The sequence below is a fragment of the Histoplasma capsulatum genome, genomic scaffold, assembly GCF_000149585.1.
Source record: "Histoplasma capsulatum NAm1 scaffold_7 genomic scaffold, whole genome shotgun sequence".
Lineage (NCBI taxonomy): Eukaryota > Fungi > Ascomycota > Eurotiomycetes > Onygenales > Ajellomycetaceae > Histoplasma > Histoplasma mississippiense.
Genome location: NW_001813976.1, coordinates 109,915 through 126,907, shown reverse-complemented (window position 1 = coordinate 126,907; position 16,993 = coordinate 109,915). Strand labels below are relative to the sequence as shown.

Below are 16,993 nucleotides of genomic sequence, written 5' to 3'. Positions count from 1 at the left end.
CTTGCTCTTACATCCCTGCGTTATCCTGCGTAAGATGAATATTTTCTCTATCGACATTTTTTCCTCTCTCTCGATTCTTTCACCCCTTGGTTCCTTTTTCGTTCCTTTTCGTCTTCCCCTTCCTCGATTCCCCGGCTTTCCACGACTCGTAGCCCCTGCCTGGCCTACCAAACCTGGTCAAACCCTCCGCCACTCCCATCCACTCCATCCATTCCATCCCCGCTTCAGCCCGCTAAGCAACCTCCCGAGCCGTTGGTTCCCGCATTTCCTACCCAGGGTGGTGGGTATTGTATTGTATTTTTTTTTTTTTTTATTTTCTATCCAGATCTTACCATTGAATTGACTCCCATTCGTCGTTGGGTTTTCGGATCGTGCTCTGGGAGAAATTGTCTGAACGTGGGGTGTTATTTGCCTGCGGGATGATTGGTTACCGCTGGCAACTGCACCTCCTCGGTTATAGGTTGTATAGCTGCTTCTGGTATGGAGGTGTAGAGACATAGATAATCTAGTATAATTTGATTATACAGTCTGTAGGATCAAAAGTAGTCCTTTAACTTCCTCAGCCTTCCCGATATCCGCACCATGGACAACCTCAGCGACAATAGACAACAAAATGACAGCTTACTAAGCACGCCTTAGACAAACAAATCAAACGTGGCCCATCAACGCTGTTTTGATGGCTGTCTCATGATATGTATGTACCCCCAACTTTTTGATGTCGCCGCCTCTGACGCAATATCTGCATTCGCGGCGGGAAGGTTCCACTTTCGAATTCATTGTTGTTTGGGGGAGGCCGGTGTTGGGAAAACAACCACCACGATCAGCTTAGCGGATTGCAAAAGCTTCTTCTCTGAGACGAATGAGGGTGATTTTTTTTCAATTTCCTTCTTAATTTCATTTCATTTTTTATGTGTCACATGCTCCAGCGCCATCGCCAGCGCCATGGCTTGTTGCAAAACAAAACCCGCCAACAAAACAAAGATATGTCGCATGATTCTCATGAACGCTGCTGGCTGCTAGCTACGCATTTCGATATCTTCGCCAACTTTGCAGGGTGTGTGATGTAGTGCGGGAAGGTTGTTGCCCAGCGCTCCGATGATGATTTAAAAGTTACCCTGCACTGCCTTCTTCTTCACCTCTTGCTTCTATTATGGAGGCACAGTACAATCCCGTAGCCGGCGCCTGTTCTCTGATCAAGAGAGGAGGGAAAGTTTGTTGCTCCACGGAATCTGAGACGTATCAACTCCGCCGAGGTGAGGCTATTCACCCACTCCCCTGTAACATCGTGAAGCTGTTGTTGTTTGCCTGTATTCTCAAATGCTGCTTGATCTGCTATTCACTGGGTATTTCGGCAGTTGCAACTTGTTTAAACGGAAGCAAAAGTAGCCACGCTTGTAAGCGATCGAAGGAGCTCGAAAAAAAACAGTTATTTCTCGCCAGTATCGATCTTCTCGCGGAATAAGTACCAAGGTATACAGAGAGCAATTTTCCAACTTCCCGAATATTTTCTCTATATACCCGGTGCACATCTACCACCAAAAATTTGGAAACCATCGCTAATCACACATCGTCCTTTTCGAGTCCAAGGCGAGGGACCTGAGAAGTGACAGGGCAAAATGCGCTCCTTGAACAGGAGATACACCTTGCCAAAACACCGCTGAGAGAGCTAAGATTAGCAGACCGTCCCCCATGTATTTTCCTGACCAAAAGCATTCAGGCCCATCAGGGGCTATCAGATAGTCATTTGTAGGACCAGAGGTAAAGCATGATTGAGAACAGAGTGTTAAACCTCACGTAAACAGCAACATCAACAAAACAAACACAGCACAGATGCTACGACAAGGAACCCAAAATATAATACTTTGATTTCGTATCTCAAATGGATAAATTGAGATTTGCGAATGTTGGATGTTCAAGGAACTTGGGGAAGCGAAAGGTCGCGCTAGGCCTATTTTAGCCCAGCCGGAATATCTAAAGCTCCAGCTCATCTTGTGAACTCTCAACCACAGCTTTGACACAGACTTAACACACACACACTCTCTCTCTCCCTCTATATAATATATATATTTGCCGCTCCCATACACTCCTTTGCCTTCTCCTCACCTCCCCACTCTCCCTCATCTCCTCTAACCTCTCGCTCGCCCGCAGTCATGAGTTCCGATCCACAATACGCCAAATATCCCAACCTCTCCCTTGCCCAAGACATCTTCAACCTCTCCAACCCAGCATGTCCCCAAACATCCCAACAGGCCTCGCTGAAGAAGCTGCAGTCTGCCATTCTGCACCACCACATGGCCCCACTATACCGGCATTTGGCCCATCCGGTCGACGGCATCTTGAACAGCACGGGCGAGGGCACTACCTCTTCCCAACCCGCAGCCGCCGCAAGCAGTAAAGGCGGCGTCGTCGCGTCGAATATTCTGTCAGGCAGGAAAGTATCGAAGAAGATGATCCTGCCGTGGGATGAGAAACTCTATGATTCGCTGGTAGAGAAGAATAAGAAAGAACTTGATGCTTTGCAGAAGGAGGAAGATGATGCCGCGGAAGCGGCGGGTGACACTGAAGTCCAGGCTGCTCGGGCGAAGCGAGCGGAATTCTGGGCTCGGGTTGGAGATAGGGTGAGATCTTATTTATTATCATTTTTATTTTTTCCGTTTTCTTCTTCTTCTTCTTCTTCTTCTTCTGGTCCGTTGTAATCTGTCGTTTTTCATTTTCTCTAACTGTAATCTGCACCCGTTTAGGACAAGGCAGTTGCTGCTTACGAAGCAGTTCTTGAAAAGACCGGCATTCTGGGCACGAAGATTGACTTGATTCTGGCAATCATCCGGATCGGGCTGTTCTTTGGGGATAAGGTGTTTGTCAAAAAGCAGATTGAGAGAGCAGGCGCATTGGTTGAGAGTGGCGGGGACTGGGACCGAAGAAATCGTCTCAAGGCCTACAAGGGACTCCACCTCCTCACCATCCGCTCATATAACCTGGCCGCGACGCTTCTCCTCGACAGCTTGTCTACGTTCACCAGCTACGAATTATGCAGTTACTCGTCTCTTGTTGTCTACTCCGTCCTGGCGGGCTCCCTTGCCTTGAAGCGCGTGGATTTTAAAGCAAAAGTCGTCGATGCGCCTGAAATCAAGGCCATCCTCGGAGAAGGAGAAGACAAGATATCCGCCTTAAGTCGCTCAGGTTCCTCGGGGTCCGGTGCTGGAGATGAAGAGATGAAAGATGCCACGGCAACCACAACTCCAGCGGTCGCGTCGACGGTTGTAAATCTTACCACCCTCGGCGCTGAAAGTGGATTTGTGCCAGAGGAAGAGATCCCAATGGACTTCTCCCCACTCTCCAACCTTGTCAGCAGCTTGTACAATGGCATATACCGCTCGTTCTTCCTGGCGCTAGCGGCCGTTGAGGATAATTTCCTGAGTAAAGACCGCTACCTCCATGAACACCGGGCGTGGTTTGTGCGCGAGATGAGGCTACGTGGATACCAGCAACTGCTGCAAAGTTATCGTGTTGTCGGTCTGAGTAGCATGGCGAACGATTTTGGCGTCACCGTTGATTTCCTTGATAAGTATGTATCATCGTCATCCCCGTTCATTACTCATTATACTATGACACGAGAGACTTGTCTCTACCTACCTCTCTCTACCTCTCTCTCTCTCCTCTCTCTCTCTCTCTGTGTGGGTGCGTGTGTGTATATGTGTGTGACTAACCAACGTTCGCTGCACCCAGGGATCTTGCCAAATTCATCGCCGGTGACAGAATAGCATGCACGATTGACCGTGTCAACGGCATCATTGAGACGAACCGGCCAGACGACAAGAATAAGCAGTATGCAGATGTAGTGAAGCAAGGAGATGCGTTGATCACGAAGCTACAGAAATACGGGCAAGCAGTAAGAATGCGGGGGAGCGAGCGGGGTTGATAGGCCGAGGCTGAAGCGATAACTCATGGGTTTGGGTGTGTGATAAATTGGGGGTTGGCCAAAGAATACCGTAGACTGATGGATGAGATAGATGATTTTAGTTCCAACTTATCAAACACACTCATATCACGTAATGTTCGCTTGCGTTGCCGCTGCGGTTTCCGTTTTCTGAATGTGGTAGGTTGCTCTGATGTGCTCAAAGAAGATACATAGATGGTAAAGCACATGTATACTGTGCAAACCTCCTGTTGTCCCGTCTTCTTTCTGTTTCACCGCCGCAGTCCATGGTGGTGTGAGCTACACATTTAGGCTATATACCACCCAGAATCCGTGTTTTCCAACACCAGTGAGGACGGGATGCTACGTTACCGATGAGCGATGAGCTTGTCTATAAATATTGGGATGATTGGCGCACTTTGTTCACCGCCTACCGGATAATGTATTCTGCCAGACCCACGTGAATCTCACATGATCACACGCCGTTAACATTTTTTTTTTTTCCAAATCTTGCAAGTCACCTCGCTTCGTTGCAACAAGGGATGGAGGAATGTGTCCGAGTGCGATCCATCCTCACTCACTATGCCACAGTGTGTATCATGGCACACCGACGCATAGCCAGAACAACCTTGTCTTCTATCTCTCTTCGCCGCTCTACCATCTGCCGCCTCCGTGTTGCACCGACCGTAATTTCCCCTCGACCCAGATTCCCTCCAGGTATGGTAAACTTATGACCAAGCCCGCCTCATCTCCCCCGAGACGCGCATTCGCAGCTCCCATTTCCCTCCCTCCTCATCCTCCTCCTCCCCCACCTACGATTGCTGCGGGAAGAGGAAAAACAAATAATTTAACAATTGGAGTGGTATCCAGGGGTTCATCTTCTAGTCCATGGATTTGACCCGATCCTAGCCCTGTTTCCCTGTCTAGCTCCATCCCAACTTGTCCCGATAACCTTGGCGGAACCTTGACTCACCTGACAACTTTTCCACATAATTCCTAGTCCTCAACCCTCTCGGACTCTCTGCGCGGGCTCCTCCGTTTTTCTCACCAATACCATCTCCTTCCCTCTCACATCGTAATATGGGTTCGATGGCGAAACCAAACCTGAAAGGTCGCCTCAACGGTAGCAACATTAACCCCAATGTTTTGGCTGCCAAGTATGCCGTCCGTGGTGAACTAGCCGTCAAAGCGGAGGAATACCGTGTAAGGCTGGAAAATTCTGCGACCAACCAGGTTGCTCAGGATGTCCTTCCATTCGACAAGGTCATCTTCGCCAATATCGGAAACCCCCAACAGTTGGACCAGAAACCCATCACCTTTTTCCGCCAGGTCCTCAGCATTCTCGAATACCCCGCTTTGCTCGACAACGAGGAAGCATTGAGAACATCCTTTGGCTATAAACAGGATGTGATTGATAGGGCGAAGAAGCTTCTGAAGGCTGTCCAGAGCGTAGGCGCTTACAGCCAGAGCCATGGCGTTCCTGCTGTTCGTGAGAGTGTAGCCAGATTCATCGAACGCCGTGACGGCTTCCCTGCAGACCCGGCCAGAATTTATCTCTCTGCGGGTGCATCATCTGGAGTCAACACATTGCTCCATGTTCTTTGCGCCGGCCCAAAAACGGGCGTTCTCGTTCCTATCCCTCAATACCCACTCTACACTGCTACCTTGTCGCTGCTGAACGCCCAGTGTGTGCCGTACTACCTTGACGAAAGCGACTCGTGGGGCACTGATGTTGAAGCCATCCGCGCAGCGCTTGCGAAGGCCCGTGAAGATGGCATTGAGGTTCGTGCGATCGTGGTTATCAACCCTGGAAATCCCACGGGTGCTAGTCTAAGCCCCGATGCAATCAAGAGTGTGATCGACGTCGCCGTCGAATCTAATCTCGTTATCCTCGCGGATGAAGTATATCAAACAAACGTCTTCAAGGGTGAGTTTACCTCTTTCAAAAAGCGTCTTCGGCAATTACAACAAGTTGCGCCGGTCGAATACGACCATGTCGAACTGGCATCGCTGCATAGCATTTCCAAGGGTGTGGTGGGCGAGTGTGGCCATAGAGGTGGTTATTTCGAGCTTGTCGGTTTTCACCCGGATGTGGTGGAGAATATTTATAAATTTATTAGTATCATGCTGTGTGCGCCGGTCACCGGTCAATGTCTCCTGGAGATGATGGTCAACCCGCCTGTTGAAGGCGATCCGAGCTACGAGCTGTATCAGAAGGAATGTAATACCATCCGGGATGGGTTGTTTGATCGTGCGCAGGCACTTTATAAAGCTTTCCAGCAGATGGAGGGGGTTGAATGCCAGGAACCTGGGGTAAGTTTCCCCATTGCCATCTATCTACCTCTTATGTTGACCTTCTCCTAAACAACAACAATATTTATTTTTCTTTTCCTGCAGGGCGCTATGTACCTCTTCCCAACCATAAACTTGCCCCCCAAGGCCATCGAAGCCGCCAAAGCTGCCAATCGTGAGCCAGACGAGTTTTACGCCCTCCGCCTCCTGGACGCAACGGGTGTCTGTGTGGTCCCAGGATCTGGCTTCGGTCAAAAGGAAGGCACTTTACATTTCCGCACCACATTCTTGGCACCGGGGACGGCGTGGGCGGATAAAATTGTCAAATTCCATAAGGAATTTATGAATAAATACAGCTGACATATATATACACACTTTTTTTTTTCTTTCTTTCTTTTTTTCTTTTTTTTCTTTTTCTTTTTTTTTTTTTTTGGATTTAAGGTTGCGCATTACCTGGCTCCTCCTTGAAGCCCTGGTATGAGGGCTTTAGACATTCCCTCCTCTGGTACCGTCTGAATGTCTGTTCTCAAATCCATTTTTCATTTTGGATCGTGTATACTTTTCCAAAATCATAGAGTTCATTTATTTATTGGATGTTTTTGTTCATTTTGACACTCTGCATTGTATAAGTAGCGTTCTTTTCATCATCTTTTGCTTTAATTTTTTCTTTCCATAGCGCGACCACTTAACTGCTCGCCTCGGATATGGTATGTTTCAAACAGATATCCACAGTGGTACCTGGACCAAGATTCCAACGCCCACGGTCTTGGAGTAAAATAAAAGTCTTGCCTATTTAGTAGATGGGTCCCAGCAAATCAAAATTCTGAAATCACCCATGCGACTGCTGACACGCTATGCGCGGAGAACAAACCATGGAAGTTTCGAGTTTTGATTCAAATGACAAAACGGAGACGATTAAAGCTGTAATATCAAAATATCAAACTCATACAAACTCAAGCTCTTACACTTGGTAAAAATTTTCAACGTAGAGAAGCTCTACCGGTACGAGCTAACTTTCTGCAATAGAGATATAGTGCAGTCCATGAATACTGTATAGCGGCTGGGAGCTACTACCTCCTTATCTAGGGTCGGTCACACTGCATCTCTGAGATCTGAGAGCATCAGGCCAATAGAGGCTTGGGAAATTGTAGTCAGGAGGGGTTCATAGCTGGATCCGAGATAAGGTATCCTCGCCACGCTCCCCTATTTAATTAAACTCTAAGAACTTGGACGTAGCCTAGGCAACATCAACAATAGAGCTCTAGGTTGCTCATCAGGCAACGGTTATATCGCCGTGATAGCAATATTTTTGAGTCGATCAGCTATAAAAACACATTAATTTAAAGTTTTTTAAAGTTTTGCGCTAGTCAAATAAAGTTGCCCCCCCTTGTTTATTCACGAATTGTAGGTTGCTAATTATCCTTTTGCCACACCCGAGTGATCAAGCCACATATATGCAAATGAGCCACTGGGGGAGGTCTGTTATGCTTATTTTCTATAGCTGTAAAGACGCGGGGTTACTTATGAGTTATTGACGATTATGTAGCATTAAGTGAGAGTAGTATCGTTAATCTTGATTCAGTCTACCGTACCCAAACCCCGTTTTACCACGTTGTGGATCCCCCTCATTCTATTTGTTCCCGCCGCAACATGCCTCGGCGGATGGCAAACCTCTTTGTTTGGGCAAACCCTCGGATGCTATCCAGGCTGGCTCTCGCCTCGCAGAGCGCCAGCAGGAAGGAGGCCGCTGTGGAACCATACAGCTGCCTCCAGCCGGTCTTCTGGCCTCCTCGTTCCTTTACCTCTCTGCCTTTAGCAACATACAAATTACATACAAAAGATACCCAAAAGATCAAACCAAAAGCCTTTTTTTAACTCATCGCTGGCTTCATCGAGAACTTCACGGCCGTGGCTGGTCTTTGACTATGTCCGGCGAATACCCCGTCACAAACAACGCTGCTAGCTCAACTGAAGAGAAAAATTTTCAAAAAATCATTGTCCCGACTGTCCCAGATAAGCTTGAAGATACCACAGAGAGCCGCTGGGAGCGCAGTTGGCCGGTGATCGCAGGTGGTGCGGGTCTATTTTCTGACGGGTACCTCAACAATGTGCGTCGATCAACCCATTTCGCACTGTCCAAAAAGCCACTTGCGCAGTAACCAGATCGCTAGAGCGCCAGTGGATGATCCTACTTAGTACCCCTAGCCTAACCTGTAAACCAAAATCTAGATTATCGGCTCAGTCAACACCGTTCTCCGCATCCTCTACCCAGTTGCCTACTCCAAATCTGACGCCGTCAAAAATGTTCCCTCCATCGCCTTCGCCGGCACCGTTGTCGGTCAGCTCCTGTTCGGCGTCATCAGTGACCACTACTCCCGCAAGTGGTCCCTGATGGCGTCTACTCTCGTCCTCATCATTTTCGCAGCCCTGTCTGCAGGCTCCTACGGCGCTAACGGTAGTGTACCTGGCCTCTTCACTACGTTAACTATCTATCGCTTCTTCCTTGGCGTGGGGATTGGTGGTGAGTATCCCGCTGGCAGCGTTGCGGCGGCTGAGAGCGCGGGGGAGCTGAAGAGGGGCCATCGGAACAGATGGTTTATTATGTTCACGAATGTTCAGATCAATCTTGGGTTCGTTCTTGCGGCATTTGTGCCTATGGTTGTGGTGTTGGTTTTTACTGAGAACCACTTAAGGACGGCGTGGAGGGTTATGTTGGGTCTTGGGGTCCTTCCGCCCCTGAGTTTGCTCTATTTACGGATGAAGCTTCGGGAGCCCGAGAATTTTAATCGAGAGAGGATGCATAAATATCCTGTCAAACTGATTGCTAGGTACATCTACTTCCCTTCACCCTTTGTCAATAATCCCACCGTTGTTGCCTGCTCTCTTGTTAACTCAAAACCCACTTACAGGTTCTATTGGTGGCGACTGGTAAGGATATATAGTTACCCTATCTGCGCGGAACAAGTTCAATCTTTTAACTACAGATTAAAATTAGTTTATTGTCTCCTTAGCATGGTTCGCATACGACTTTTCCTCCTACGCCTTCAGTATCTACTCGAGCGTCTGGCTTAGGATCGTCCTCTCAGATTCCGCGCCCCTCTGGAAAGCCTTTGGATGGAACACCGTCGTCAATTTTTTCAACCTTCCGGGCGCATGCTTGGGCGCCTTCATCTCCGACTGGATTGGCCCTCGCTACGCACTTTCCATTAGCGTCTTTTTACAGGGTATCGTCGGCTTCATCATGGCAGGATGCTACGAGTTCCTCGCAACCGCAAAAAATGTCGGTGCGTTTGTCGTTCTCTATGGGTAGGTTTCATCAACCACTTGCACAGACCATATAGTATTTCTGAGACCTGTTTTGTAACCATGCTTTTTTTTTTTTTTTTAAAAAAAAAAAAAACCAGTATCTTCATCTCCCTCGGCGAGATTGGACCAGGCAATAATATCGGCCTCATCGCGGCCATGACCAGTGCCACGGCTGTACGTGGACAATACTATGGCATCGCGGCCGCGATAGGCAAAGTCGGTGCCTTCGTCGGAACATATGCGTTCCCGATTATTCAGGCTCGTGCGCCGAATCCCGTGCGTGCGGGCCAGGACCCGTTCTTTGTCGCGAGCACATTATGTATGATGTCTGCTGTGGTTGTGCGATTTTTGATCCCTCACATTGGGCAGGTGGGTATAATATGTGAAAAAAAAAAAAAAAAAAAAAAGGTATATGTTATGTATATTACATAGCTCTGACCCACTGCGACATGTAGGACACGATTGCACTAGAAGACGCACGCTTTCGCCGGTACCTGGAGGAGAATGGATATGATACGAGCAAGATGGGGGTGTCCATGAAACAAAAACTGCAGCAGCTGGAACAGAGTCAGCTGCAGGAGCCGGCGACCTCAGCTGAGAGCTAGCGCCCATACCTTGCATTACGGTTTTATTTCAGACTCGGCTCGCTTTTATCTCCAGAGACTTGGACACTGTCATACCGTGCAGTCGGGTATATTCCTGTTTTACCTGGCTAGCCACCTTGTATGGATTCTATGGTCGCTGATATTCTGTTCCAGATCATGCGACCAGAAGCAGTAATGGTTTAAGTCGCCAGCATGTTATTTTGGCAACGCACACACACACACACACATATATATATATGTGTATATATCCACACGTACTTTGTATGTACTGTACAACAAATAAATCATGCATTCGTTCATGGATGAAGCTGGATAGTTGCGCTTAGCTCCTAAAAGTATATATGTTGGCAAACCTGTCCAGTTTGCTAATTGAAATGATCATGAACTATCTCAATGTGAAATCTGCTTCGCCGTTCTATTCGTGGATGATGTAACGGGACTAGATATAGGATAACAGAAAGTAAAAGAAGGGGAAATGAGAAGAGTATATAGATATGTGTATCTAGGTATAATTGATCAAGCCAAAAATTGGCTACAAAAGGCGGCGTTAGCGGAACCTTGTGGAGATGATAAATATGTTAGGCCACCGGGACAAAAGAGCTCGATAACCACCAGCGCCATGCTGGTAGTAGAGGGGACGAACTAATCCAAATCCTCAACAAAATATGGGTAGAACTGATGAGATATTCCTGGCATGATTGGTACAGTCAAGTGCATAAAATATGCGGAGGAGGGAGAAGAACGAATTGAAATACTGATAACTAGGAACAAATATGTTGAGTGATTGGCTGGATAAGCGCGACCGGCCAGCCGAAATTCATTTGATTTAATCTCAATAGATCGGTCAAAATGGATAAATGGGATCATTCATGGCAGTCAAGAAAGTACCTACAAACCGGTAAATAAAGTGGCGAAGCAGAAGAAGAGTAAAGCATTGTCTTGGAACGTAAAGACACGAGAATGGAGAGTATAGAATGAAAATGAAAATGAGCCAAATGTTAGAAACTAACAAATAACAATGACCAAAAACCAAAAAGGGAAAAGCGACTGAAAATTAAAAGCGGCAGAAGGTGAACACACTGGTTGAAATTTCTACAACAAACGCAATTGATATAACCACGAGGACCCGGGGTCAACTCGATTTGCGAACTGGATGGTGAACCCATCACACATGCTCCACAAATGACAGCTGAGACATCACTCCCTATATCATGCGGTCTTTCTCCAGGCTGTCCGTACACCAATCAAGGAGCTGACGGTACCGGCAAGGCCGATAATGCCATCATCCAAGTTTATATAGCCAAGAGATGTGCTGGGGATGGTGAGATCACAGAAGTCCGAAACGAGCTGGGTAAGGACGGCCGTGCGTTCTCTGTACAGTCCATGGTTAGCGAGCGGAGAAACTCACGCAAGGGTAATGTATATATGTTTTTTTTGACAACAACTATGAAGGTTGGGAAACTGACTTTTCAATCATCTTCCCTTCAACCACACTCTCGCCGTCCTTCTTGTTCACAGCCTTTTCCCTCTCCTTCAACATCCACATCGAATACAGCCCGGAAACGGCACTGCACACCAAGCCAGCCATCCACGCCTTCAGCGCGCGAGCCTGCAGCTTCTTCGCATTCGCCATCTTGCGCACCCCGGCGGAATCTAGGTACAACACCATATCGAAGGAGAGGTAGATGGCATAGCCGAGCTGGCGGCCGATTCCGAGGTATTTGAGCACGGGATCGGCAGTGGCCGTCGGTGAGCGCGAGTCGAGGAGGACGGCAGCGGCTTTGAAGTGCTCTACATTCTTGCCGAAACGGAGCAGTTTGCGGGTTAGGGCGAATTGCTTCTTGACGGCTTCGAAAGGGGCAATGGAGGCTTGCGGGTAGTTGGTGCGGTAGAGGTACCAAGCGTAGAAACGCGAGAAGTATTGGAGGGTGCGCAGGATTTTATCGCGGCCGACTGGATGCCGTGTTTGGGGTTAGGAGATTAGTGATGATGTTATTCAGTTTCAGAAGAACTTCGCGAGTAGATGCGTTGCTTGACCAGGGGTTTAGCCGGGGAATAACAGGTCGAGTCAAAGGTGCTCTCCTCGCAGCGCTTGTACCCAGATCATTGCAAGACAACCCCTCATCCCCCCTCCCGGTTTATAGCGCAAAATAGTAGATAAAAAGATAACAGCGCTCTCAACATAATCGCAAACATACCTGTAGTAGCAACGAATCTGAGATAATGGGCCACCGTCGGGTGGTGAGCCAGGTCTGTGGCAGCCATATTGGCTGAGAGGGGGTAAGAGGGAACGCGAGAGGCACCGGGAGGTATAATGCGGCGATCAGGGTAGACAGACTGGCCTCCGCAGAAACCGAATAATGCACAGAGGAGGTAAATGGAAAAGACGAAGACGAAGAAGAAGAACCTTGGTCGATATCATATTTCGGTCTCGTGCCGATGTTCGCGGCAGAGATGGAGCGAGCACACGTGACGATAGCCTCGGCTATTCCGGCTACCTAGGTACTTCACATGTGTGCGGTGCGTTGGATACGACGTCACAAGCCTAGATGATCCGAAATGGTTATCGTAAATGGATTGCTTCCAAAGGTACTACTGCGGATATATATACGAAATGTGCAGATGCAAAACGGATAGGAAAGGGATCAAACGGCGTATGCTTGTATATACAACGATAGTCGATTTATTTATTCTATGTCCCGGACAGCTCTATGTTCAACGAGGGCAATGTTAGTTGTAGAAATGAGAAAAGAAAACAAAGTTTAAAGTTAAGGATATAGCAAAATATATAACGGAAACGTTGAATGGTAAACCAAAACAAGAATGCCGTTCAGTCTTTATCACATATTGATCACAAAAAAATGATGGCAAAGGTCCACCGGCTACAGGGAGAGGAAGTAACGTAAGAAAATTTATATGCGGTGAAGATACGAGTAAATGAGCAAATGGGGAAAAGTCGTACTAGTGACAAAGGGCATTCGTGTAAATCAGTTGCGTTCCGCATGAAAATGGAAACGATAAATGAAGTAGACAGGGGTGATGTAGAGATATATATATATGGATATATGCAGAAACTCCTGAGAATCAAACACTGTAACACACTGTGTCATTAAGGTCATGAGTTCTGTACCGACGATTGAAAATGTTAAGTGAGAGTGTAAGGTTAAATTGGGGGATGGACCTGGGGATGCATATAGACACGTATGGATAGATATCAAGCATGCAAATCAATTGGTCTAAATAATCTGTAAAGGGGTGAATGATAAGATATATTGTTTTCGTTAAAAAATAAAAATAAAAATAAAAAAGCCGCCCTAGATATTAAAACCACTGGGTGTGTTGTTGAAGAGGGATATCATCTTGGTTTGCAGAAGTGGTGATCGGATAGGTAGCCGGATCCCACATGAAAGTGTTAGGTTCGGTGGACACTAACTCTCCTTCTTGTGAGACCAGCAAGCTATCGTCGCCAGCCGTTGTACTGAAGGTCTGACTATCTGTAGAAGAGTAGTCTTGTGGGACCTGGTAGGAATTTAACCTCACCCCTGGCGATGTCGCGATTATGTCAAAGGGTTGTTGCGGCTGGCTAAGTGCAGCACCAGCCTTGAGGAAGGCATCGATGTCCACTGACTGGAGGTCGTTCGGCGACAGCATTTGTGACTGAGAGAAATCTACACAAGACGATGGGCTGAGACGGTACATGCCATTCCCTGATCCATCGCTAGCGCTGAGGACGTCAAGTTTGTCAGGGTTGGACATCCCTATTCCAGTGGCAAGGCTGATATCTTCAACCTCTGAGAGTTCTCCCGACGAAGAATGGGTGAGGTTGGAGTGACTGAAATTGCTGTTGTCAAAGCTTGCGTACGAGGGTGGCTGGCTGAATGCAGTGTGGAGGTCGCTGGGGTTGAAGGGCAAACCAAATGTGGACCAGTCCACTGGGGGAACATTGAAATTGGGCGTTTCTGGAAATGCTTCCGTCTCCGGAGAATAGAATTGGTCGAGACTCTGGTCTTGACGATCAAACAAACCTGGAGTTGAATTCATTGGGTCCAACGGAGCAACGGAAATATCGAGATGGGGAATTCCGTTATTCATATCCTCAATTCCAAGCAAGGGAGCATTGGCGGGTGATCCATGTTCCGACCTTACCAGACGGACTGGGAAAGCTACCTTTGTAATCGAATCCACAGCCAGGGTCCCGTCTTGCTCGATACCAGTTTCGGGTAAGGGAAGATGGTCCGCCGAATGGCGCGCGATGTCTGATGAAGCATGAACAGTATGGGACCTAGGAATTGAGTAAGGGACCCCTCGTTTACATGTGTCGTTGACTCTATTCTTAGTGTGTCGGGTCGGGAAACCGGAAAGCGCATCATCCGCTTTAGTAGTTGCAGGGTGAGGGCGTTTCTGACCCAGGTTGGAGGATGCTCTGCTGCGAGGGGGGTCCACCTCGGGAACGGTTTCGAGGTTGGAATCTCTTTTGTTGGCACAAGTGCAACGGGAGCCATGGCCACAGCAGCATTGCTTTCGATTCCCAACTATTGCCAGATTAGTCAGAAAGAACAGAATGAGGATGTAATTTGAATGCTGACTCACCTTGGTTATCGCTTGCCTCCTTCGTCGGACATTCAGCTTTTGTATGACCTTTCTCGCCACATTCGCACTTGGTGTGAGTTGTGCGCGACTTGCGCAAACCTCGACAGTGAGGGCATTGCGAAACCGGGCGACCTTTCTTATTTATGTGACTCAAGGGCCGGTCTATTTGAAGTTGGTTAGTGATTATAATAATGAAGGAGCCCTGTGGTTGCGACGGTATAATTAAGGCATACCTGCATGTTGGCAATTGCTGACACGATGCCCTCGGATACAGGCCTCGCAAGCCCACTTCTCGCCTTTAATCAACATGGTCGGTGTGGGTGTGGGTGTGAGTGTGTATTTTTGTTTTCTTTAAGCGTAATGGTAACAAGAAAGGGCGTTATTTTCCGTCCGTTTCATATATTGGGTGTGTTGGCTTTGGACGAGAATGGAAAAGTAGACGGTCTGCCGTGGGAAGCAGAGGCACGTCGAACAACCAAACGGGCGGTATGCTCAAGACGCTATAAATCGAATAGCAGCTTCGAAAGATCGCAACTCATGGTGGCGTCCGCTGACAGAGTATATCTTTGGTTAAATTGGCGAGGGAATCTGGGAGATCTGCCATTCAAACGAGAGTGGCACAGGAGAACATGAGTCAAAAAATAAAGTGATGAAGCACAGCAATGGAGTAGCGAGAGAGTAGAATCGAGGTGATAACCGCACACAGATGTCAACAGGATCAGATGGCATTCACCAGGTAGGATATTGGAGAGAATAAAGAGGGAAAACGAAGATACAGGGTGGTGATATCGTTAAGATGAAGGTTGCAAGCGGGCTGAGGAGGGGAGATTCGGTGCCGAGTTGGCCACCGCGGAAAATTTAACTTCCACGACCCGGTTTGCGGGAACCCAAGGTCAGCGGTAAACTCGGGGCGTGTGAACAGGCGGGAGCAAAGTTTGGCCCGAAGTTATGTGCACGCACTCCGTTTTCTAGCTTGCCCGCAGCCCTGAGAGCTAGCATACGCACTGGAAGACGAAAAGCAAGTGAAATGACGCGAGAGAGGGGAATGAAAAGAAAATTCAACGTACCGACAAAGAAATTGACAGACACTCTGACAGCAGGAGTCTTGTGCGTGTTGTGTACCTTTCAAGCCTACCTTTTAATATTGCTCCTCGTCCCTGTGGGCGGCCGCCCAAGTTATATATAACGAGCTTCTTGTTGTGAAGGCACAATCCGTCCGTGTGGCCTCTGGTGAAAATCGGAGGCGCCATGTATCTGGTATCTACTAGTAATCAGGGCTAGTATTGGCTTCGTTCTTATGGATGTATCTCGGTTGCGTTTTCTTCAAACCTGTGCTTTCCGACCATGGATTCTATCTCTCCCCGATCGTATGTTTTATGGTTGCTTTTTTCCTATTCATCCGTTGGAATTGATACATTTTTAACCGCCTTTACCATAAGTATTCCCACTTTTTCTCACTCTCTCTTTTGAAGAAGTGGAAGAAATTTACTTCTACAGTACCGCACAACTGGTTCAAGCACCTAGGAGCAGCTTGAGTTTCCTACCCGTCGCAGATATTTTTATTTTTGCTTCCGAACCACTTATCCGGACATGCCTCCGGGTCGACACCAACCCCCAACGGATCCCGCTTCACCGAAAGAATTTTCAAACCAGATCAACCCGCCCCCAATATTCAGATCAAGACATGCATGGTGTGCGCATTTCCAAGGGAGATAAACATGTCAATTGGTACCGGCTAGTACTGACTAGTACCAACTCCGCGCTAGACCAAAAGCAACACGTCCCAACACCCTGCCGATCATTTCCTTGTTCGGCCCCTTCCAGAAGGCTTCCATGCGTCTTCCGTTTTCAGCCAACCGCCCTTTCCAGCCTTGCTCGATTCCTCGAATAACTCGGCAGGCGCCAGGGACGAACAAAGCTTAATGGATAGGACCCCGAGCACTCCGATGGCGATGTTTCTCGCCAAAACTTCCCATGAATACAAGTACTTACTGCTCCCTGTCCGGGCCCACCCCGTTTCTCTATAGTATACCATAGGCGCGAATCATGAGGATACCTGCTCGTATCTATCTAAAACCGGATATACTTTTCTGGCTGCTCCATGGGCATTCCAAAGCAAGCGACGCTGTTATGATTCTAAAATTAAGCAAGATGAATGGTGGATCGTGTTATCGCTCTCCAGCCACTGGTTCATTCAGCCTTGTCATAAGCCTTCTCGTCCGTATATCAGTTGATTCTTGACACCCATATTTTGAGCTGCAGGGCCGATATGGACTATAAGCCT

At 47.9% G+C, this 16,993-nt stretch overlaps 5 protein-coding genes across 5 annotated transcripts; 3 read left to right on the top strand and 2 right to left on the bottom strand.

Moving 5' to 3' along the window:
- Nucleotides 1-2,150: 2,150 nt before the first annotated feature.
- HCAG_05680 (conserved hypothetical protein) lies at nt 2,151-3,919 on the top strand (the record flags this gene model as incomplete). Its single annotated transcript, XM_001538025.1, has 3 exons — nt 2,151-2,618; nt 2,742-3,565; nt 3,727-3,919. 3 exons carry the CDS (start codon nt 2,151-2,153, stop codon nt 3,917-3,919), a joined length of 1,485 nt encoding a protein of 494 aa, XP_001538075.1.
- Nucleotides 3,920-4,996: 1,077 nt separating this feature from the next.
- On the top strand, nt 4,997-6,568 carry HCAG_05679 (hypothetical protein; the record flags this gene model as incomplete). Its single annotated transcript, XM_001538024.1, has 2 exons — nt 4,997-6,229; nt 6,314-6,568. 2 exons carry the CDS (start codon nt 4,997-4,999, stop codon nt 6,566-6,568), a joined length of 1,488 nt encoding a protein of 495 aa, XP_001538074.1.
- Nucleotides 6,569-8,133: 1,565 nt separating this feature from the next.
- Nucleotides 8,134-10,119, top strand: HCAG_05678 (MFS phospholipid transporter Git1; the record flags this gene model as incomplete). The annotated part of the gene is made up of 6 exons (XM_001538023.1): nt 8,134-8,316; nt 8,438-9,036; nt 9,118-9,136; nt 9,204-9,514; nt 9,613-9,883; nt 9,970-10,119. 6 exons carry the CDS (start codon nt 8,134-8,136, stop codon nt 10,117-10,119), a joined length of 1,533 nt encoding a protein of 510 aa, XP_001538073.1.
- A 1,209-nt stretch (nt 10,120-11,328) lies between these two features.
- Nucleotides 11,329-12,384, bottom strand: HCAG_05677 (hypothetical protein; the record flags this gene model as incomplete). The annotated part of the gene is made up of 3 exons (XM_001538022.1): nt 11,329-11,491; nt 11,586-12,072; nt 12,318-12,384. 3 exons carry the CDS (start codon nt 12,382-12,384, stop codon nt 11,329-11,331), a joined length of 717 nt encoding a protein of 238 aa, XP_001538072.1.
- A 1,056-nt stretch (nt 12,385-13,440) lies between these two features.
- HCAG_05676 (predicted protein) lies at nt 13,441-15,018 on the bottom strand (the record flags this gene model as incomplete). Its single annotated transcript, XM_001538021.1, has 3 exons — nt 13,441-14,651; nt 14,710-14,871; nt 14,943-15,018. 3 exons carry the CDS (start codon nt 15,016-15,018, stop codon nt 13,441-13,443), a joined length of 1,449 nt encoding a protein of 482 aa, XP_001538071.1.
- Between the last annotated feature and the right edge of the window lie 1,975 nt (nt 15,019-16,993).